The 24,446-nt window shown below is 47.9% G+C and overlaps 1 protein-coding gene across 1 annotated transcript in view; it reads right to left on the bottom strand.

Moving 5' to 3' along the window:
- The window catches only part of MAP3K1 (mitogen-activated protein kinase kinase kinase 1), a 463,606-nt gene that overhangs the window by 136,751 nt on the left and 302,409 nt on the right, over positions 1-24,446 (bottom strand). Inside the window, exons 9-10 of the mRNA XM_085631362.1 lie at positions 22,061-22,235; positions 18,854-19,144 (exon numbers count right to left, since the gene is read on the bottom strand). Coding sequence (XP_085487488.1) covers positions 18,854-19,144; positions 22,061-22,235 — 466 coding nt within the window. The remainder of the gene's footprint in view (positions 1-18,853; positions 19,145-22,060; positions 22,236-24,446) is intronic.

Here is a 24,446-nt window from a genome sequence, read left to right as displayed (position 1 = left end):
TTTGTAATTGTTTTACCCTCTTGAATTAACTCGTTAGCTTTACTTTTATATTTTTCAGGGAGATGATGCATTATGCTTTCTAATTCGTCATAATAAGCCCTGTCATATCTGGCCAGCAGTGCCTGAGTGTTTGCTATACGCCATATGTTGGCGGCCTGGGATGCTGTGCGTTTGCCTGAAGCATCTAGCAGTTTTGACTCCTTGTCAGGTGGTGGTGCATCACCTGACGCTTGTGAGTTTGCCCTTTTACGTGCCGTAGATACCACTAAGGAATCTAGTGGCGCTGGTCCTCTGAAATAAGAGGGATCTGAGGGAGCAGGTTTGTACTTTTTTTCGAAACGTGGGTTAAGGACCCTGGCTCTAACTGGGTCTTTAAAAACTTCTGCTGCATGCTTTACCACCCCTTTGAGCATGGGCAGTATGGAGGTGGACCTATGTGTAGTATCGAATGTGTCTAGGAGGAAATCTTCCTCCACAGGGTCATTATGCATGTCCACCCCATGATAATGTGCTGCTCTTTGCAGAAGATGGTTAAACCCTAATGAATCTTCTGGTGGAGATGGTCTAGAAGGAGTAGTTTCTTACCTGTAACTCCAGTTCTGTAGTAGGGGTATCTCTGTTATAGTCATAATCTATGAAAAATCCCCGCCCATGTGCGGGGACCCCGGAGCAATCAAAAATATCTCTTAAGATGTCCCGCATTGCAAACCTGCAAAGACACTTAAGAGACAGACAAAATAATACAGCCTAATCACAACAAGGCTGCACTGGCCAGCACTTCCTCTGAAGTGAACACAAAAGCCAAAATAAAGTTGAAATGTCATTTTTATTCACATCTGACATGTTCCTTTATTATCACACACTCCCTTCACCAAATTCCCTTTAAACAATAGAGAGGAAGGGGTGGACAGACAAGCCCTATAGGCTGTCATTATGTGTCTGCTAAAGGGATACCGTGCCTTTAAGAAACTCTCCAGAGACCCCCGGTATCCCAGGATGCACAGCCAACACAAGTTACTTTCAGTTCTTTTTGAAGGTGTATAACAACAGGCCTGATACTGTCAGGTTACTCCACCGGGGAGGAGGGAGGGTCGCTTATGACTATAACAGAGATACCCCAACTACAGAACTGGAGTTACAGGTAAGAAACTACTCCTTCTGTAGTAGGGGATCTCTGTGTATAGTCATAATCTATGAATAGAATGGCAAGCCCATCCCAACCAACAAGCAGCGGTGGAGTAAGTCCAACCACCAACAAATCACTGTGCAAACAAATTCCTCAGCGAAGCCTGTCCAACCTGCGCATCTGCCCTAGCATCAGAATCCAGGCAGTAATGCTTTGTAAACGTATGGACTGACTTCCAGGTGGCAGCCTTACAAATGTCCGCAATGGGAACATTCCTAAGCAAAGCGGTAGTAGCAGCCTTGCCTCTAGTCGAATGTGCCGTAGGCTTACCCCCCAATGTTTTATTAGCTTTTTGGTAACAAAGCTGAATACAGGAAACAATCCATCTGGAAATGGACTGCTTTGAGGTAGCTAAACCAGTTCTTACCGAACCATAATTAACAAACAGTTGATCCGACCTGCGGATAATCTATGAATAGAATGGCAAGCCCATCCCAACCAACAAGCAGCGGTGGAGTAAGTCCAACCACCAACAAATCACTGTGCAAACAAATTCCTCAGCGAAGCCTGTCCAACCTGCGCATCTGCCCTAGCATCAGAATCCAGGCAGTAATGCTTTGTAAACGTATGGACTGACTTCCAGGTGGCAGCCTTACAAATGTCCGCAATGGGAACATTCCTAAGCAAAGCGGTAGTAGCAGCCTTGCCTCTAGTCGAATGTGCCGTAGGCTTACCCCCCAATGTTTTATTAGCTTTTTGGTAACAAAGCTGAATACAGGAAACAATCCATCTGGAAATGGACTGCTTTGAGGTAGCTAAACCAGTTCTTACCGAACCATAATTAACAAACAGTTGATCCGACCTGCGGATATCTTTTGTCTTATCCAGGTAGAATTTCAACACCCTACGTACATCAAGTGAATGCAGAGACCTCTCCGCCGGAGAGGAAGGATGCTGAAAAAACGTAGGCAAAGTTATCATCTGATTTACATGGAAATCTGATATCACCTTAGGCAAAAATTTAGGATGGGTACGCATCACTACTTTAGAAGCATGGAAAACAGTATACGGCTCTTGACAACACAGAGCCTGAATCTCACTCACCCTCCTGGCCGATGTAATGGCCACAAGAAAGGCAGCCTTCCAAGACAAATGCTGCAACGAAGCCTTATGGATAGGCTCAAAAGGCTCCCTCATCAATCTAGATAACACCACATTCAATTCCCATGGTGGAGAAGGTCTTCTAACAGGGGGGAAACACCTTACGCAAACCCTCCAAAAAATCCTTAATCACAGGGATTTGAAAAAATGAGGTTTGAGAAGGGCCCTTCCTATACGCAGTCAGAGCTGCGAGATGAACCTTAATAGACTGAAAATTAAGCCCAGATTGAGCTAACTGCAGCAGATAAGGCAAAATAACATCTTCTTTACAGGATGTAGGGTCAAAGTCCTTTGCCTTGCACCATAAGCAGAATCTCTTCCACTTATATGCGTAAGAAGTCCTCATAGACGGTCTCTTCGCCTCTTTCAAGATCTCCATACAGTCCTGAGGTAGGTTCAAGTGTCCATACTGTACTAGCTCAGGAGCCATGCTGCCAAACTCAAGGACGAGAGATTGGGGTGAACCATCTGTCCTCCGAACTTCGTGAGAAGGTCCGGCCGACACGGCAGGCGTCTGTGTGGCAGAACAGACCGGTGAAGAAGGTCGGTGAACCACCATTGCCTCGGCCACTCCGGAGCAATCAGGATCATTCTGGCTCTGGATTGCGACAGCTTGATCAGCACCGCCGGGATCAGGGGAATGGGTGGAAAGGCGTAGAGAAAGCTGTTGGACCAGCTGATCCATAGGGCATTCCCCAGCGTCCCTGGTTGGTAGTACCTGGACGCGAAGTCGCGGCATTTGCTGTTTTCTGCCGTAGCGAACAGATCTATATCCGGAGTGCCCCACTCTGCGAAGACGTCTTAGCACGTCGTCGTTTAGCACCCACTCGTGGTTCTCTTGAACGAGCCTGCTGAGCGCGTCTGCTTGGGCATTCTGCACCCCCGGCAGATGGGTCGCCGTGATCGTCAGGTTCCTGGCCACCAGCCAGTTCCAGATCGCCTGTGCCTCCCGAGACAGGGTGCGTGAACGTGAGCCCCCCTGCTTGTTGAGGTAATACATGGTCGTAGTATTGTCCGTCTGAACCAGCAGGGAGTTCGTCCTGAAGGAGGGATGGAACGCCTTCAAGGCCAAGTGTACCGCTCTGAGTTCCAAAAAGTTGATATGGTAAGTCGTCTCCATCTGCGACTATATCCCCTGAATCTGAAGAGGGCCCGAATGCGCTCCCCAGCCCTGGAGAGACGCATCGGTCACTATGGTCTGGACCGGAATATCCTTGTGAAAAGGAGTCCCCTTGCAGACATTCTCTGGGGCACACCACCATTTCAGAGACTGCCGAGCGTGTTGAGACAGCTGGATCTTGTCCTCCCAACGCCCCCGCCTCTGGTCCCATTGATCCTCCAGACATTCCTGTAGGGGCCTCATATGCAGACGTGCATTGGGGGTGAGAAAGATGCAAGAAGCCATCGAACCCAGTAAGGAAGACACCGTCCTCACCGTAGGAGAGCGGGCTGAGATGAGATGCCGCGCCTTCCCACGGATTGATAAGCGTCTCTCCTCCGAAAGACACACGCTTGCGGTCAAGGTATTGACTGAGGCCCCCAAGTACTGGAGACACTGCACAGGGATCGGCACTGACTTCGACATGTTGATGTGCAGGCCCAGGCGATGCAGCAAGGCAGCTGTCCTGTTGAAATGGCACTGGGCTTCCTGGTAAGTGGACGCTTTGATCAACCAATCGTCCAGGTAAGGATACACAAACACCTTGGTCTTCCGCAGGTGTGCCGCGACCACCGCCATGCACTTGGAGAACGTCCGTGGTGCAGACTTCAGGCCAAACGGGAGTACTGAATACTGGTAATGGTTGTTGCCTACCAGAAACCTCAGGAACTTGCGATGCTTTGGTGCGATCGGCACATGAAAGTAAGCGTCCTGCAGATCTATGGCGCACAGCCAGTCTCCTCGATGCAACTGAGGGTAAATCTGATGCAGGGACAACATACGGAACTTTTCTCTGCGGATCCACTTGTTGGCTTGACGCAGATCTAGAATAGGCCTGAACTCGTTCTTGTCCTTTTTTCTTACGAGAAAGAACTGTGAGTAGAGACCTCTTCCTTTTTGCTGCAAAGGAACCGCTTCTATCGCCCTCTTTTTTAACAGAACGTCTGCCTCCCGCTGGAGCTCCCTTACCATGTAGGAGGAGCGCACTGGTGGAATCTGTGGAGGCGGGCTGGTGAAACGAAGACAGTACCCATTGCAAACAATATTCAGCACCCACTTGTCCTGCGTTATTGTCCTCCACTCTGCCAGGTAGTGTTGAATACTTCCCCCCACCGGAGCGGGTAACGGATGAGGGGGAAGTAACTTTTCAGGGCTTCGACCCGGCCGGGCCTTTGTTCCCCGACGAGGACTGATGCTGTCCTCTGCCCCTCTGGCGCTTCTGAAAGGACTGCCTCGGGAACTGCTGCTGTTGCTGGGGCTGTTGTTGGTGGCCCGACTGACGCCCTTGACCTCTCTGCTTGGTGTAGCGCCTGCCCGAGGATCGGAAGGACCTCCTCTGCTCCTTGGGCCTCTCCAGCCCCACCGCCTTCAGAGTTTCCGCCTCAGCCTTCATGCGGGCCATCTTGTCATCCGCATGTGACCCGAACAGCGTCGTGCCAGAGAATGGTAAATTGGCGATCTTCTGCTGTGCTTCAGGCTTGAGCGGGGTCAGCCGCAGCCAGGAATGCCTCCTCATGTGTATGCCGTGGCAGTACCCATGGGCCGCCAGCAGCGACACATCCCCCGCCGCACTGATGATCTGATTAGAGACCATCATGCCCTCGTTCAGCACCTCCTGAAAGTCCTCCCTCTTGTCTCTAGGCAGGGAGGCAGCGAACTGTTGCAGGGAGTCCCAAAGAGACCTGTCATAGCGCCCCAACAGAGCGGAGGCGCTAGCGGCCTTCATCGTAGTGGCCGACGTGGAGCACATCCTCCTCCCCAAGGAGTCCATTTTGCGACTCTCCTTATCCGGAGGAGCCGTGGATGAAGGCGTCGTAGAGTGTTGTTTACGAGCCGCCGCCACGATAACAGAATCCGGTGGAGGATCCACTCTGAGGAACGCCGGGTCCGAGTCAGGAGCCCTGTACTTTTTTAGCAGTCTCGAGGGCGCCGGTTTCACCACGGCCGGCGTCAAGAACACCTCCATTGCAGGTTCCTCCAACCCCGGAACCAACGGGAGGAGGGGGCGCGACAGATGAGCCTTATGCAAAGTTTCAAAGATCACAGAAGTAGTGGGAATAGGGGTAGTGACTGATATCCCCAACTTCGCCGCCCCTCTCATCAGCACCTCCTGGAACGTGGCAATGTCATCCACCGGCGAGAAGCGGGTAGGAGGCGTCTCCGACAGCGAGGGCGAAAACCGTCCAGTCCCAGACGAGTTCGTGCCCCTCGAGCCTCTGGAACGAGACCGATACCTCCGTCGTCCATGTCCAGAGCGAGTGGACGATCTGCGCCTACTCCGCGATCGCCTGCGAGGGCGAGAGCGAGATCTCTGCCTGTGAGGAACCCTCGGGGGCGGAGGCGGTGGCTGCGGTGGAGATGTAGGCAGCTGAGGCACGGGCAGAGGCAGCGGAGGAGGGGGCGGAGGGAGAGGAGGAGAAGGAAGGTCAGGCACCGGTGGAGGAGCCGGTGGAAGATCGGGCACAGGAGGCAGAGACGGCTGCTGGGTACGCAGCGGGGACAGATGTTCCGAAGCCCCATCACTCCTAGCAGGCGAGCCCCCACCAGAACTGTCCGGGCTCGCGGCCACTCTCCTCTTCTTGGCGGGCCTGTCCCGCGTGGAGGCCACCGACGGGGAACGTCCGCCTCTCCCCGATCCCCGACTGGAGATCGTAATCACTGAGGACGTGTTCCCCGATGTCCGTGACGTCGAACTGTACGTCGACCTCGTCCGGCGTCTCTTAGCCCTCGACGTCGAACCACGCCTCCTCGACGTCGAACCACGCCTCCTCGACGTCGAACCACGCCTCCTCGACGTCGAACCACGCCTCCTCGACGTCGAACCACGCCTCCTCGACGTCGAACGCTGGTGTCTCGACGTCGAACGCTGGTGTCTCGACGTCGAACGCTGGTGTCTCGACGTCGAACGCTGGTGTCTCGACGTCGAACGCTGGTGTCTCGACGTCGAACGCTGGTGTCTCGACGTCGAACGCTGGTGTCTCGACGTCGAACGCTGGTGTCTCGACGTCGAACGCTGGTGTCTCGACGTCGAACGCTGGTGTCTCGACGTCGAACGCTGGTGTCTCGACGTCGAACGCTGGTGTCTCGACGTCGAACGCTGGTGTCTCGACGTCGAACGCTGGTGTCTCGACGTCGAACGCTGGTGTCTCGACGTCGAACGCTGGTGTCTCGACGTCGAACGCTGGTGTCTCGACGTCGAACGCTGGTGTCTCGACGTCGAACGCTGGTGTCTCGACGTCGAACGCTGGTGTCTCGACGTCGAACGCTGGTGTCTCGACGTCGAACGCTGGTGTCTCGACGTCGAACGCTGGTGTCTCGACGTCGAACGCTGGTGTCTCGACGGCGACCTGTGCCTCGACGGCGACCTGTGCCTCGACGGCGACCTGTGCCTCGACGGCGATCGTCTCCGCCTGGACGGCGGGCGCCGGGATCTCGGCGTCTACTCCGTCAGCGTCGAGCCGTGGGTCGACGGCGAAGGTGGCGAGTGAAGTCTTCCATGGGGCTCGGTACGACGTCGATGGGTTGTCGACGTCGACCGTGACACCTGCGACGGCGACCCGGTACCGGGTCTCGCCGGCCCCTCCCTCGACGTCGAACGCCGAGGCTGCCGCGACCCAGAGCCCTGGATCGACGGCGAACATACCGGTGCCTTCTCTCTCGCCGTCGACGTCGTCGCCTTCGACGTCGAACGCGACCTACCAGCCGGTAGGTGCCGTTTCTGCTCCCTGCTCTGCCCGGAGGTCCCTCCAGGGGCTGAAGCATGGGCGGAGGAGGGAGAATGAGATCCTCCATGCCCCGAAGTCCCACCGGTCCTCTGCTGCTCCTGTCCCTGAAGGCGAATCTTCTCCCTGTCCCTCAGGGTCCTCTTTGAAAAGGTTTTACAGATGGCACATGTAGCTGGGACATGTGAGGGCGACAAGCAGAGGATACACACATCATGTGGGTCCGTCTTGGCCTTTTTCCTCCCACACTCAGGGCAGTTATCGAACAAAGCCATGCTAAGAGTGGGCCAAAACTGCTCCAGATTGCAGGCAGTAGTAGACAAAGGCTCTAGACGTCGAATGAAAACACTATTTATCCAAAAAATCCAATTTTAATCAAGTAAACCACCCAAAAGGGTAGAGCTCAAGCTCCAGGGTCCTGCTAGCAGGAGCCGGAAAAAAGAACTGAAAGTAACTTGTGTTGGCTGTGCATCCTGGGATACCGGGGGTCTCTGGAGAGTTTCTTAAAGGCACGGTATCCCTTTAGCAGACACATAATGACAGCCTATAGGGCTTGTCTGTCCACCCCTTCCTCTCTATTGTTTAAAGGGATTTTGGTGAAGGGAGTGTGTGATAATAAAGGAACATGTCAGATGTGAATAAAAATGACATTTCAACTTTATTTTGGCTTTTGTGTTCACTTCAGAGGAAGTGCTGGCCAGTGCAGCCTTGTTGTGATTAGGCTGTATTATTTTGTCTGTCTCTTAAGTGTCTTTGCAGGTTTGCAAATGCGGGACAGCTTAAGAGATATTTTTGATTGCTCCGGGGTCCCCGCACATGGGCGGGGATTATTCATAGATTATGACTATACACAGAGATCCCCTACTACAGAAGGGTAAATATCGTCTTGTGGGACGTTGGGGATATCTGGTATATGGTAATCGTCCCATGGATCTGGAGATCCAGTAGGGGTGGGGTCTTGTGGCACATCCCCTGTATCATAATATGGGTCCCCCTGATTATCATCGTCTGGAGACGGAGTAGAAGAACGATGAGGTGGGGGTGGAGGGGTGGAGGTGGGGAAGGAGGAGGTGGGGGTGGAGGGGGAGGGGAGGGTATTCTGAACGGAGAGGTAGCAGAGTTCTTCCTCTTTGGAGGTGGAGGGGGAGCAGGCTTCTCCAAATGTCTCTTCTTAGTAGAGCGTGTCAAATGTCCAGTTTTTGGATCCTTGGTGAGAGTTTTTTGCAAGGGATCCGGTGTAAATAGCTCTAGTGAGGTAATTTGGTCCGTCGGGGCGATGACTTTTTAGGTTTTTCCGTGCCGGTTTGATGTTTAGAACCCGGCTTGGGACCCTCCGGTCTCTTGGTCTGCGCCGAGATGGGCTTCGGCTTGGAAGGGTCGGTGCCGGTGGCATTGTGTGGTTTGGTCGGCACCGAAGATGGCGTCGGTGCCAAAGGGCTGGGTTTCGACCCCGAGGGCTTTGGTGCGGAGCTCGGTGTCGAGGTGGAGGCCGTCTTCTTTTTCGGTGCCGAAGTGTGTTTCTCGGCACCGCTGGCAGGCTGGCTCGAGCCCGAGCCGCCTGAAGGCTTACTTGGCTTCTTCACCGGGCCCGAAGGTGGGGTGTGTGAAGTAGTGTCTCTGGTCTTGCTTAGGCCCGGAGGCGAAGGCGTGACCAAAGCCTTTTTGGGTGTCGGCGCAGGTGTGGGAGGGGGTAGATTGGTACTCACGACCGTCTGTGCCGGAGTGATGTCCTCCACATCTGACTCGTCGGCCTCGGAAGCGCTGACTAGGTCCTCTTCGGTACGATGATGTTCCGGATCGTCGATGTCGTCTCCGAAGATGTCGACTGGAATGGACGTCGAGGAGTGTGCCATGTTCCTTCTGGCTCTTCGGTCCCGAATAGTCTTTTTCGATCGGAAAGACTTACAGGCCGGACAGTCTCGAGCCTCGTGTTCTGGGGAGAGGCAAAGGTTGCATACCTCATGAAGATCGGTGTGGGGAAATTTGGACCCACATCGAGGGCACTTTTTAAATAGAGTTCTTTCCATGAGCCAGGACCGGAGCCTGGGTAGGCCCGAAGGCCGCCGTCGACGACTGGAACCAAAGATGTGTCGATGAGAAGGCACGTTGATTGAAGAGATCGTGATCGAAACAATACAGCGATTGGGGTGAGGATTGCGCGTCGATATGGAAGCTGTTCGGAACCGGAGTGCGAAGATCACATCTGAGCCCGATGGCGGAAAAAAACAATCTGAGGATGGAGCCGAAGCCCATGCGCAATACGATCCAAAGGAGGAGTCACCGACCTCGTGACTTCCAAAGACTTTCCAAGAGGAAAAACAAACTGCAAACATCCGGGGCCCAACACCAGATGGCGATCTATGCAAAAGTGTGTAATCTGCAGCTCATATGCCTCGAACATAACATTTTCTGCTGTAGCATGTGGTTCGCTGTTGATTCACATGCTCGGCATAGGCCGTAAAACAGTACTCCCCAAAAGCGGTGGCTCGAATGTGGGGGATTCAGATATCTGAAAGAAAGTCCTTAGGACTGTCTGGCCAACAATAGCCTGCTGATGGGCTAAAATATCGACACAATAATGGTAAGTGAATGAGTGTGGGGGGTTCACTGGGAGGCTGTGTAAGGTGCGTCAGTCAACAGGATATCCGCAAGGAATACCATGTATGCTGCTTTCTTGTATATAGAGTGTGCACTTGGTGTAGCAGGGAGGGCTCTTTTGCTTTATGCGAGCATGCTTGGATGCATTTGACTGTCCACCTGGAAATACCAGTTTTAAAAATAGGCTGGTCTTTGTAGGGTTCCTTAAAGGCTGTAAATAACTGACCAAGCCTGTAAAAGGTGTAATACATGACAGCATATTTAACAAAAAGGGGATGAGATGGTCTCTCGACTACAGATTCTGGTTGAGGGAAAAAGACTGGCAGCTTCATCATTTGCTTGAGGTAGAAATGAGGAACCACTCTGGGGAGAAACTTTGGGTCGGTTCTTAGAACAACCATGTCCCTGTGGCCCTGCACGAAGGGTTCCTGGAGCGTGAGGGTCTGCAACTCAAAAATGCACCCGAGTAAAGTTATGGCTACAAGGAAAACTACTTTTTAGGACAGAAATAGCAAGGGGCAAGAAAGCACAGGCTCAAAGGGCAGACCCATGAGCTGAGTAAGGACCACACCGATTTTCCATGCTGGGGCAGGGGAGACAACCATTTTGAGGCCCTCCATAGATGCTGTGGTGACTTGGATGTGAAAGAGAGAGAAGTGTTCCCTGTTTTGCATTTATGCAGCCATGGCATCTAAATGCAGCTGTATAGGAGTGTAGGTGAGGCCTGACTTCTGTAGTTGAAGATAAATTATTTTCTGGATGCTAGCTTCAAGATGGTCAAAGTGATTGGAGATACAATAGTGAACAAACCTCTTCCATTTTGCAGCATAGAACGCCTGTGTGGTAAGTCTACAAGATTTGTGAGAATCTCCATGCATTCCGGTGAGAGACGTAGGTAACCGAACTCCAAGACTTCAGTCACCACACTGATTTAGAACTGCTTGGGTTCTGGGTGCTCCATCTGGCCTTGGTTCAATGTAAGAAGGTCCAGCATGTTGGAGAGCTTCTCATGGATGTTGCAGGACATTTCGAGGAATTTTGAGTACCAGGGTTGTCTGCCCACATGAGACAGAAGGAGAAGTGTTAGAGATTTTTGCCACATTTTCTGTATCACATTAGGAAGTAGTGGGAAGTAGTGGGAAGGGAAGAAAAGCATAGACAAAGATCCAGGACCAGTTCAAACATAGTGCATGCCTGTGGACTGTGTGTACCTGGGGCGAAGTTCAGGAATTCTGTGTGTTCAGGGGTGGCAAACAGGTCTATCGGTGGGGTGCCTGAGTATTGAAAAGCACTCTAGTGGGACATGCAGATGCAAGTCTGCCAAGTTGTTGCTCACTTCTTGATGATACTCCAGCACAAATTGTATGCGGTGTCGGAGAGACCAGTACCAGGTCTCCTACAGTAACACGGAGAGCAGGGCAGAGTGCCTGCCACCCTGCGTCCGAAGGTAATCCATGATGGTCATGTTGTCTGTTTTGATAAGGACTACCTTGACTAGAATGACTTGAAGGAAGGCTTTGACAGCTTACAGCTATCACTTAGAGGTAACGATGCGCCGCTCGTGGTGTTGCAGGGCAGGCCTTTCTCAGACCCCAATCCACAAGTCGCCATTTCCACTGATGCTGGAATGGTGGCGGGGATCTGGGAGGGTAAGACATCTCATTCCTATAACAATACAGGGGTGTGCCAAATCCCCCGACCCCATTACCATATCTTGGTTATTAATGCCTCTGTAGGCAGTCCTGGCATACCTCCTGCCTGCATGTTGGTGGAAAAGCTGCTGTTGCCTCTGGTATGAATGGATGGGATCAGAGGAGATGGCTTTGGCCCATGCTCGAGGATGCCGTCTCCAAAAGGAACCTCTGAAAGCCAGAGTTTGAAGGGCACCCATCGATTTTGTGATATTGGTGTCCTTTATCTTCTCCAGTATCTCATGAACCGGAGGTCCAAATAAATGTTCCCCCATTACATGGATGATTGAGGAGATGCTATTGAACCTCTGGCTAAATGCAGAAATTTTGAATCAGGCATAGCGTCTGAGCAGGACACTGATGCTAACCCCCTAGTAGGCTGTATCCGCGGCATTGTGGCTACAACGGATGGTAGCATTGGAGATGGATTTTCCCTGGGACACTATATCCTCCCCTCTTTCCTGAACTCCACAGTGACATGCTTCACCAGCACTTCCATTTCTTCCTCCTGGGCTCTATCATAGATAAAGAGAAGCTCCATGGAGTAGACTGTGTAACTGCCTCTATCGCCACTCACTTGCATGCTGCATCCAACTTCTTGCTTTCCTGGTCAGATAATAGGCCATAGACTGTGGCTTGGGTAGAAGCACGCCTAAGGGTGGTGTGCACAACCAGTCAGGCAGGACATGGCCCATGATGTAAGGCGAATCACTGGGAGAAGGATTACACTACTCCAGCCTGTGTGTTACTACCTTTGCCTTCACAGGTTCCCTAAATGTCTCCGGGGCACACTTAAGCATGCTCTTCCGAAACTGCACCATCTGCTCCGACTTGGACAGCGTCTTGATGAGGAAATCAACTTTCTTGTGGAGGACATAGATGTCCACCTTGTGAAACGTGGCTGCCTGCTGGATGGCCTTGTGATAGTCTGTGGTATCGGGGAGAGTTGCCATGTCTGGGTAACGGTAAAAAACACAGGGTCGTCCAGGAAGGTGACCTCAGTCACCCTGTTGGTCGTCTATGGGCACTGGCTCAGAGTGTTTTGTAGGGATTGACATGGCCTTAAGGACTACCTGTCTCATAAAAGGATTATGGGGATCCCTGTGGTGACCCTGGTAGCGGTAGTGTATGTGATGGTGGATGTAGAGTGCTAGTGCCAATATCTCTATGCTTCTTGGGCATGAGACCCCGAGGGCTATCTGATGCAGGTTCCTACACAAATACCAATCGCCTCTTGAGGCAAAAGCTCTGTGGGTTTTGATGGAGGAGGTTTTACCAAAATCTTCCCAGGAACGGTATTGATAAAGAGGTGCTTCTAAATCGCATTGAGAACCTCTTGCAGCTTTTGGATGACTTGCTGCTCCATATCTTGGAAGACAGTCATCAAGGGCGTCGAAGGGGCTTTCAGCTTCAAACGGAGTTAAAGCTTGCTGGTGGTTCTGGGGCTTAACGGCAGAGAGGGGTCGACACCTTTGGATGGGTTTCCTTCAGATCTAAAGCCCTTGTTTGTGCTAACCGAAGCCTGAAGGCAATGAAGACTACGGCACTTTGTGCAGGGGCCTCGATGGTGGACTCTCTTGGGAGCGGTGCTCTGCCTCGGCATGAGGCCTATTGGGAGGCTTGGAGTGGGTGTTTGAGTCGACCGTACATACGACCCTTGCAGAGGTATTCATTAGAGGGCTGCTGCTCTTGGAGACTGGTGGATCACTTGCTCCTCCGTTTCGGAGCCGCTGGAAGAGATGTCCTCTAGGCTGGTGCGGCAAAATACCCGACTGGCTAGCGCCCTCACCTTCCTTGGTGCGGAAGGGATCTTGTTCGCTGAAGTTGTCTGGCATTTTGGCAGCAGAATATTTGTGCATTTTCAATGCACCCAATGCCTAACCCTTCACTACTATAGATTTTTCTTTGACTAGAGGGCAAGACGAGCTTGACACAAGGAATTGATGTGGTTGGGGGAGAGGCAGAGGTTACAAATCTTGTGCTGACCCACCACAGGCACTTTGCGTGGCACCAGGGGGTGGCCATTCCTTTCCCAGTGTGGAACTTGTTGATGCAAAGGGGCATGCAACCCTGAGGAGTGCGTGAAGGCCCTGACATTCAGGGACTCGATCGGTTGGTGTCTGTCTCCACAAAGTGTAGTTGACAGAAGAATGTAGACAACAAAAGTTTTCACAGCTCTGAGTGCAAATATTCAGCATGCGGGCCGGACAGAAGGTGGAAAGCATGTCAAGTCTTGGGGCCCCATGGGTACACATCCGAATCCGATGACACAGCATAGCACTCTAGCTTGGAGTCGGTGCTCATGTGCACTGCCGACTAGGGAAGGAGTCATAATGCATCCAGTGGCTCAAAAGTGACTTCAAAGAGAAAAAAAAAAATGAAAACGTCGGGACCCAGCTCTAGACAGCAGAAATATGCAGAACATGTGTAGCTACAGGAACACATGCTATGAACATATATTTATGTGGAAGAAGTGATTTGTAATATAATAATTCCTCTGATTCTAATTAGGATCTCTTATATTGGCGGTGTATCTTAAGAAACACAGCAAGACACAAAGACTTCCCATTTCTACATAACATTAATCAGAGAAGAGATGGAGACTTAAACAAAGGTGATTAATATTACTAATGGTACCGAACAGCTCAAGAATATTCAGGGAAATATGCTCCTTATGTAAAAAGATAAGGCCGGATGTTACTGCTGGCATTTATAGTATAGTATAGTATAGTATAAAATATTTGTATAGCGCAGCTATCACCCCACGAGTATCCTGGCGCTTAGAGACCCTGATGACATAAGGCAAAACAGAGCGATTAGGCCGCTGAACAGGAATGTTGCTAGCTGTTTCTGGCAAATAGCCAGGTCTTAAGGTTCCTCCTAAACATCAGTAACGAGTCAGCTCGTCTGAGGCTTAGGGGAATTTCATTCCAGAGGCGAGCTGCTGCCGAACCAAAAGCTCTACCTCCCAGCTTTGTCAAATTCACTCTGGCAACAGACGCCAGGCCTTGGCTGGTGGACCGGAGGAGTCTTTTGGGCGCATACCAAGTAAACCGCTCTTGTAAGGGAAGCGGGCCTGAGTCGTGTAACGCTCTGAAGACAAGGCATAGAGATTTGAAACTGACTATCCTTGATAGGAAGCCAGTGTAGGTCCCTCAATGCCGACATCGCGGAGGAGCTGCGCTGTCTCTTGAGGGCCAGTTTGGCTGCCATGGACTGGACTCTTTGCAACCGCTGCAAAATGTATTTAGGTGCGCCCAAATACAGGGAGTTGCAGTAGTCCAGTCTACTCATGATGATGCTGCGGACCACCAGTGGTCTCACTTCACTTGATAGTAGAGGGAGGATTTGGCGGAGGGCTCTCAATAGTGCAAAACATATGCCAATTGTTTTATTGGCCTGGATTTTCATTTGAAGGTCTTCGTCCACCTTGACTCCCAGATTGCGAACCGTCCTGGCTGCCACTATGGGAGCATCCTCTGGTCCAAACCTAAATTCGCCCATTAGTTGTCTGGACAGTTTCACTGCGCCACAGTACAGCAGCTCTGTTTTCCCCGCATTGAGCTGAAGGGAGTTAGCCCCTAGCCAGTCTGAGATCTGCCCCATACACGCCTGAAAGGAACTCATGGATAATGCATGCTTTCCTTTGATGGAAAATAACAATTGAATGTCATCGGCGTAGTTGACAACATCAATCCCAAAAGATTTTATGATGGGGATCGAGGAGCTAAGGTAGACTTTAAAAAGGATAGGGCTGATTGCTGAGCCCTGGGGTACTCCAGAGCATACTGGGGACCAGAGGGAGACATATGGCATCATACTGACCGCCTGCTGTCGGCCTGACATATAGGATTGAAGCCACTTCAGGGCGCAGCCCTTCACTCCAATGCTCTCTAGTCTTGCCACCAATACCGCATGATTAACCGTGTCGAATGCGGCCGACATATCCAGTAGGACCAACACTGAAGAGGTCCCACTGTCGGCTCGCATTCTCAACTTGTCCATTACTGTAATCAAAGCGGTCTCTGTCCCGTGCCCTGGACGGAATCCAAACTGGTCCCTGTCCAGAAGGTGATTCTCTTCTAGATAGCATGACAGGGACTTGCTAACCAGCTTTTCCAAGATTTTAATAGGGAAAGGCAACAGAGATATGGGGCGGAAACTAACTGGCAGCGAAGGGTCTAGAGATGGCTTCTTCCACAGGGGAGTCACTATCGCTTGTTTCCAGACATCTGGCACCGCTACTTCTTTCAGGGATTGGCAGCATATATGCCGTAAGGCCGGGAAGAGGATGGGGCCATACTCCTTCCAGGTTTTGTGAGGGAGAGGGTCAAGGGGTGAGCCGGATGATACCTCCTGTGCTAAGCTATTGAAAAGATCGTCTATGAGGGGTTGGAAATGTTCCAATGAGGTGACATGTCTGTCTTCCTTAATAATTGGCGATGATCCATTGGAGCCAGTATCAAAACCCCCCACAATTTTGGCTACTTTATCGATGAAAAAAGTGGCAATCTCATTACAGAGACTTTGTGATGTCTGGATTCTGTTGGCCGTGCACCCAGGGTAACTAAGGTCTTTAACGATTTTAAAAAGTGCCTTGGTGCTATTGGGCGCCTGTAGGATGGAGCTGGCATAGAACTGTGCCTTAGCTCCCCTAATGGCTTGATTGTATTGGGCTTGGGCTAATTTTGAAGCTGTTTTATCGGTTTCAGAATATGACCTGCGCCATCTTCGTTCTGCCTGCCGGCGGACGGAGCGGAGCTTTCTCAGCTCCTCACTGAACCACGGGGCAGAAGGTGTAGCCTTGATTTTAAGTCTTTTCCTAGGGATACAGCCATCAAGAGTGTTGTTGATGAAATTGCTGTAACTGTTATAGTTCTCCTTTACTTAGACATCAGGATCGTGTCGAAATTGCTCAGTAAAAAGAGGGACTAGGCTCTCTTTTGACAGTTTTGCCCAGTCTCTACCCCACCGAAAGGAGGTTTGTTTTTTCCCCAATCGATAAAGCTCTGGGTATAGTGATCCTAAAGCGTATCAAAAAGTGATCTGTCCAGCTTAGCGGGGATATGTTGAGCACCTCAAGCTCAGACTGCTTGGCGAAAACCAAATCAAGCATGTGTCCTCCCTGATGAGTTGGCTCTTGGATATGTTGAAATAGGCCACAGTTTTCACAGGTTTGACTGAGAGCTTGTAGATGATTCCCCAGGCTCCCCGTCTCCCAGAGATTAAAATCACCAAGTAATAGCAGTCTAGAATGTGTTAGTGCTAAATCGGCAATGGTGTCGAGTAGGGCCTGTTGTTGATGATCAGGGCCCGGGGGTCTGTAGCAGACCAGGCCAGTCAACACTCTCCCTGTGGGTTCTTGTAGGGTAAAGCCCAGGAGTTCGTACCCAGCTATCTCGTTTACCTGCAACGGTGCACAGTCCCATTTATCTTTAAATATTAACCCTACTCCTCCTCTCCCCGTTAAGCGGGGTTTATGAAGAATTTTGTAGCATGGTGGACAAGCAAACCCAATCTCCACTGAGGAGTCCGGGATTATCCAGGTCTCTGTGATAAATAGGAAATCTAGGTCCAGGTCTTCCAACAGGTTGAAGACCTCCTGATGGTGCTTTATCAGGGACCTGCTGTTGATCAGGCTACATGTCAAGGTCCATAGAGATCCCCCCGTCCACCTTTACCGATATTAAGTAAACTGTCCCTCGAGTGGCAGATCCTACCTGTACTGGTTGAACCAGCGTGGAGGGCGCTGGGCGCGACCGAGGCGTGGACAGGCGCAGACAGGCGCAGACGGGCTTGCCTCTGGCGCGCCATCGGCGCGCCCGATGCGCGCTTGCATTTCCCTTCTTAAGTAGGGCCAGCCACTAGACCGCTAACAAAGATGGCGCTCGGTGGATGGCGCGTTCCTCGGGCGTTCCGTGACCGTCTCACCAAAGCGGTGAAGTGAGCAATCTTTTTAATGTGCAAGTAAGTGGGCAGTGAAAACAGTTTATTGTATTAAAATAACAATTCTCCACAGTTAAAACCTATGCCGATAGCCTGGAGTATTAAGGCCAAGCGTTATATTATGACTTAATAATGTGTGTCACATGTTTTCCAAACTTTGATCTGAAATGAGGCTAGGTATATTATAAGGTATGATGCGTAAGGTAATCAATGATGAAATATGGTATTTGCAAATGACGTTCCCAGTAAAAAACAACTACGAGGTTATACAATGTCATGATACTCCCTGGTTAATTTTTTATGAGTCTACATATTTCTGCTCAGTTTTAAGGGTGTGGTTATTTTAGCATTCAGAATTTTACAGTAGGTGATTAATTCAGTTTAGATTGCATAAATGAATATAAATCTGAAAATAATAAAATGGTAAATGTTTTCAAACAATGAGAAAAGAATTAGGTTGATAGGGATGACAAATATGAGGCACTGAGTAGACAGTGTTTGAAAATGGTAGAGACTGCATAAACTCAGGGAATGATGTACTTAATAATGTACTGATGTAAAAATATATGTTCACTACAGATCAGTAATACATCTTTTAACATGTTTCAGATAAACCTGTCATTATACCATAAAATGGACGTTAACTGATGAAGGCTACACTTAATTACTTAAGTACCAGAATCGTTGAGACTACATATTAAATGCTGCCCAAACTGTTGATATTGATATGGACTAACAAAATTACACTGGAAAAACAATGGATTGATAAAATCTGAATTAATTTAGGGATATTGAAAAACATTCAAATTCTTTTAGGGTAATTACATTTTTACATGTTTTTATAATATGTTACAGTAAAATAAAAGATAGCATAAATAGGGGGATAATTATTTTGTATTTAGAAGATGGAGTTATAAAGGATGCTTTTTATGAGCCACATTTTGTACGTTTATGATAGTGCCTTTTTGAAGAGTAATACATTTTCTCCTTGATTTCTTTAAAGGGTACCATCTAATATCTGTAAACAGAAGAATTATCATCATTGTTCCTTTGCGTCACCCATCCTCTTATGCTAGAGAAAACCACAGGAAACTTCATGATAAAGTCCTAAATCAAAGCACATTATTTCCATTGGAAAAGCTGGATTGCAATCTGTAATGCATCAACAATAGACAGACTATTTGAGAACTATCAATCAACGCAGTTTTGTCCTAAAGTAATGTTAGAGCATGGGATAGATAATATTTAATTTGGGCACCGGACACAAAGCTGAAAAGTTCTATTTAAAAAAATCTAATCCAGTACACACAGTGCGTGGAAATAAAATTCTTTGCTCTTGAGTTGGGCGTCTTTAAATGTGCATTGCTTGGAAAAAGGATCCCTATACCCATAGGTACAAAATATATTACAAACAAAGCATCAAATGGAAAATAATCAAATGCCTACTTACTAAAGCAGCGACATACACTTTGTAGACCGGGTCAGCGCAAACCATAGACAGCACACTGCAGCAGGACTCCACAACATCATCACCTGAGATACTAGGTTGGGATGACCCACTAGCAGCAAGCAGAGCTGCAGCACTTGAGATGCTCCCGTTGCAGCTTCCAGAATTTCCAGTGCTTTCACCATTTGCTAGCAGCAGGGCACCACTGACATCATGCGACAGACGCCTAAGTGCCATCTCTCGGATATTCCAGTTTCGAGAAAACAGACAGCCAACCAGCTCCATCCCAAAACCCTTGAAAAGCAATAAGCACCAAAATTATAAATAGTACAACACTACAAAATAAGAGAATAAGAAATGTAACCTAACAGCAAGCAGATAACCGTGAGAATAATAATTAGGCTGAACAAAGTAGCTATGATTACAAAGTGAGCCCGTCCTTCGAAAGTCCCCACAAAAGTTATTTTGATTCAGTCATGGTCATCGTGGCATGATTTCAAAGCCATGTTTAAAGCCATGTTCATCACTCTCTTCAAATCACCTATTTTTTTCTTTTAACTATTTTATTTTTTTGCATGGCAAAACTACAGGCATATATTCAATACAAGCAATATTTCATTTATTTAAAGCCCTTTAGGTATAACCCACAGATAACTGAAGAAAAATAGTGTCAAATCAGAGGTTAAAAAAAATCAAAGAACAGAACAATTAAGTAGTACTAGCTGTTCAACCCCTTCAAATACAGCTACATAGTATGGTTTGGATTAAAATTTACGGTTTGGATTAAAGTTTACAGCTTGGCATCTTATCACATCAACTAAAACCACAGCCTACGTAACGCTTTGCTCTTATACCAATCAACATAGAAATGCAGTGGTATCAACGTCTGCGTGTTTGACAAGACATGACTATTTATGAAATTACTTCATTTACGCAGCAAACAGACCTGCAGCATTTTAGGTTTGTAAAAACCAGAAACACATTTATAGTATCTTTGCCATACCCTAGTGTATATTTGTTTTTCCAACGTTTATTATTCCCTACTGTACTGTTTTCCACTGGTATGACTATGGTGTATCCTTTACTAGGTGGCAATAATCCCTAGTAGTACAATCAAGTGTATAGTAACTTAAGTCATCAAAGCTGCAGCAAACAAGTGTTACTTAAATAGAACTATCAGTGTTTCGTAAGAGTGAGTGGCGAGTGTGTGTCGTTAGCTAGAAGGATTGAATTCCAAACACAAAATGAGCCAGCTATTACAACGCTATAGAGTTCCCTCCAGCGAATAATTACTTTTTCCAGTCTACATCTGATATGAGGAAAAGACAGCATCAGCCATTCTTGTTGAGGTGTAATGAGTATCTATTATCAGTTTCCATAATTTCAATGTGAGTGAGTTTGTCTGATTGGCTTTTTCGGGTACTGAATGGCATTTGGCAATAACTGAAATTAACTGTGGGGTGGTTAAAAAAATACAAAATGCACTGAAATTTTTTTACAAGTTAAAAGACAACTTTATGACCTTAGCAACAATTGGCTGGAAGGTTAAAAGATTTCTTCAACTTTACAAAATTTGGACCTTTACAAATAAACAATGTCAGAGTTAGAGTATATCGAGGGTCGCCTGGGAGAAATAAATGATAGATTAGACAAGCAAAGCCAATAGGTCTCGCCTTTGGGTCCTATGGATTTTAGCTATGCTGTACGGCATCCTGATATTGTAAAGCATGGCAAAAAGAAATACATTTTTTTTTTAAAAGGTGCTATAACGTGGCAGCTGTATAATTTTGTAGGCACACACCACATTTTTTTGTTTCATTGAAGTGCCGGTGGGGGGCAAGAAACGGAGCGATTGGAGAGAAGGGATGAAGCAATGCTCTGGGTGGGAGGGCGAAACAATTAAGCGGGTGGGGAAAAACATCAGCCAGCGAGAAAGGAGGGGGGTGGGGGGAGCAACTTGAAGTGAGGAGTAGTAGTATCAGGTGAGAGAGGAGGGGGCAGGTGTGAGGAGAGAAACGCGGAGGTCGGGTGCAAAAAGAAGCAATGGGCGAGAGAGCAACATGGAGTGGACTGTGGGGAAAGTACATATGAGAGAGAGAGAGAGAGAGAGAGAGAGAGAGAAACAAGGAGCATGGAGGAAGTGGAGCAAAGAAGTACACTAGAGACAGCTGCAAAACACACATACTCTTGTGAAGTGCTTAAGAAAAAAGAAAAAAGCAACAAATAAAGTGAGCAGTGGAAGAACACAAGTAAAGAGGCAATACCCCAAGCACGAAAAGACAAGATGAAAAGTCAAGCCACTGCGTAAGGGAGCAGGCCAATGAGAGCGACAGGATAGCCAGCCAATAGTAAACAATGGGCGCGCTCCAAGTCCCTGTATGTTCTCGGTAAGTCCGCAATATGTTTTGCAACAGACAGCCAATGCTCTTTCTATCGGGCTCGACCTACAGGACTCAATGCAAGCATGTATTTTGGAAATATTTAAGTACTTAAAAGCAAATTTCACCACAATTTTAAACAACTATTGTGCTGTCACACTTGGTCCAGGCTGCAAAAGACATCAAAAGTAATTTCAAAAGCAAATTTGGCCAATTCTTGTAATTCAGCCTTTGTTTGGAACAAAGATTTTTCCATTATCTCACAGGCTTTGATTTTAAATTGGGCGGAGGAGTGTTCCTAGGTGGGATACCATTCAACTCAAATGTAAATGGACTGGTGTTCCCACACCTGGATTTTCTGGGTGCATAAACACTGGACCCAATTTTACCAGCTAGAAGATCTAGCCAGTAAAATCACATGAGGCTTGGGCTGCAAGCAGTCTGGCTTCAGTCCTAACCCCCTTCCATTGCATGGGGAGCAAAAAAGACTCCACCCAGTCAGTACTGACCAGACACCCTCCCCAAGCCCCACCACTCAGCCCAACCAACCATGTTTCAGAGCAGAAGATATATGAAAGCATATTAGTCCCTCGAATCAGATTTGGACCTGGTAAGTCTGTCTTGCATGCTACACCTCATTACGGGGACAGATATTTGTGATAACCAAATTATATTCTGGCTACATGTATCCCTGCACATATATCAGGTCACAGTGGTTTAGCAGTAAGTGGAGAAAACAGCAAAGTCAAAACTAAAAAAGAAAAAAAAATCCAATTACCACACAAAATGTATTGAACGCAGCAATAGTTCTCTTCTAGTTGCTTCAAATTACCTGAATCCAAGGCTCAGCCAAATCCTTATATGCAGGAGGGATCTGTTGAACCCCAAAGTTAGTTAGATTAAAGTTACTATCAAGTGATCTTCTTGGTGAACCAGGTGGCTGGAGTGCTTGCTGTTGTGCAGAACGGACACTGGAAGGAGAACCCATAGGGCTAGGCGAATCATGACTGTCAAGAAAAAACACAGGAGCTATCAATTTTACCTTCAGAAGTGGAAAAATGGATTTCCAAATGATGAGCATTTTTTTGCCTGCATCAGAAACTGCTCCACGTCGAGCTATGAAAAATAGACTAAGGTTAAAGACCTGAAATATGCTCATACTTCCAAATATGATGTGGTTGTTTATGTCTACGATAAAGTACTACCATTGAAAACCTCAATTCATAGGCCAATTACTCCCTCAACAGAATGTCAAGAGTATTTGATTTTAATGCACATGTAATTATTGCATATGTTCAGGACTTTTAATTTGCGTGCACAATAGGAAGAACATACGAGCATGCAATATCTACTAAGATATGCCTTAATATCCACTTCTGTCTCTGCTTAATCTAGATTGCTATGAAAATAACAGTCATGTACAAATGCTTCTCCCTTATCATGCTGTAATACATTGTTGAGTGCTCTCCAGAAACTCATAGCTAATCTTGCATCATGCCAGCTGAAGTAACCACTTACTATTTTTGCTTCTGTACAGTAACTGTTTCAAGCACAGCACTTTTTTGAGGAACTGTCCAACAAATATTAGGTTTCCCCCCGCCAAAAAGGGTGTGCCAAAATGAGGGTTGTTTCAAAACTCCATGATAATGAATAAAGACCTTTTGAAAAATGTGAACACGGTCAACTAATGGGAGTTAAACAGAAAGTAGACTCAATTGCTTCTCTTTCATTTGAAGAATGTTTATATTTAGAGAAAACATTTGACACTCCTCAAGAACTAATACTGATGGGGCAGGATTCCATGGAGGGATGGCTGGATTTTTCAAAGACAAAATATGCCTCCAAAGCTTGAGAACTAGCACTTTTGCTTAGCAGTTTTCTACAGTGACCTAGAGGATGCAGAAGAGCTTTACATAAAACCAAGTTACCAGTTACAGGTCCCACGGGAAATTATAAATAGAATAAAAACAGATAATGCAAAAGCATACAGGACGTATCATGACAAATGTTATATGTTACAAATGTGGAAACTGCAGGGAAACAGATATGAAAATAGAAACTAGTGTGAGATATACCCCACAAAGAGAAGACAATTTAGTTTAGACCTTTTTGAATGCTCCATAGGAATATATTATGTTCTAATGACCAGGTGGATGGTGTCCCAGACACTGGTGACACTGTTGGGACAAAGACTCCTTACAGCATTTGTGTTTTTGAATGATGGTATTTTGTAAAGGAGAGTCTAAGCTACGCGCCACAGAAATGGGCAGTGTTTGAGCTCAATAGGATGGGGCGCCTAGTGAGTAATGGTCAATGTTTACAGAAAGTACTTGCCTTGATAGGAAGCCATTTCATTGTGATGGATACGATCAAACGTTGTGCGAGTAACTAGCCTAGCAGATGCATGAAGAACCATCTCAGAGGGCCAGAGTTAGGTATTTCCACAGGTAAGGAGTTTTCTTAGCCTTAATGGTAAAGTTTCACTTGATCGAAATAATTTTCATGGATAAAAGGTTTACTACCTCACTGGGACCTGAGCTGGTGTTGGAACCCTTTAGGAAATGAAGAAAAGTAAGCGTGCAAGTTTGTGGGTTTGATCAGGAAATAATGAATTAGTCTACTGAACCAATCTAGCAGTCCATCTATCAGTCCATTGGCCTTGGGCTTGAAAGTCAAAGAACTTTAAGAATAACTGTGGCCTCAATAAGCCCAAAACTGAAAGCTAAACCTCATCATGCCGGATAGTGGTGGTGGTATACCACCCTCCGCAGCCTACCCCGCTGTTTAACGATCTATTCCATGAAGTTCTCAACGTCCTGTGTACGAACTACCAACAGATTCTTGTCCTAGGAGATTTTAATTATCATTGGGACTCCATACCTAGAGATCGTGTGGCTAGTGGGTTCGGGGAAACATGACTATGATAGAGTTGAGACAAATTGTGGAGGCCCCCACCCACGAGATGGGCCATACCTTGAACCTGATCTGGACTACTTCCTCATCTACGCTAGTAACAGAGTGCAGACCCTGTAGCTGGTCAGACCACTATCTGATCAGCTTTGAATTCTTGTTATGCAGCCGACTGGATCATACTCCCCCAGTGTGGAGGTCGGTACAGAACTGGCATAAGATAGAGGAGGGGAGTCTGAGGGTAGCACTAACCAAGACGGGTTACCAAGAGGCACAGTCCGACGATACGGATGTGGGGTATGAGAAAT

Source organism: Triturus cristatus, chromosome 2_1, assembly GCF_964204655.1.
Source record: "Triturus cristatus chromosome 2_1, aTriCri1.1, whole genome shotgun sequence".
NCBI classification, from domain to species: Eukaryota; Metazoa; Chordata; class Amphibia; order Caudata; family Salamandridae; genus Triturus; species Triturus cristatus.
This window is presented reverse-complemented; position numbering and strand designations above follow the sequence as displayed.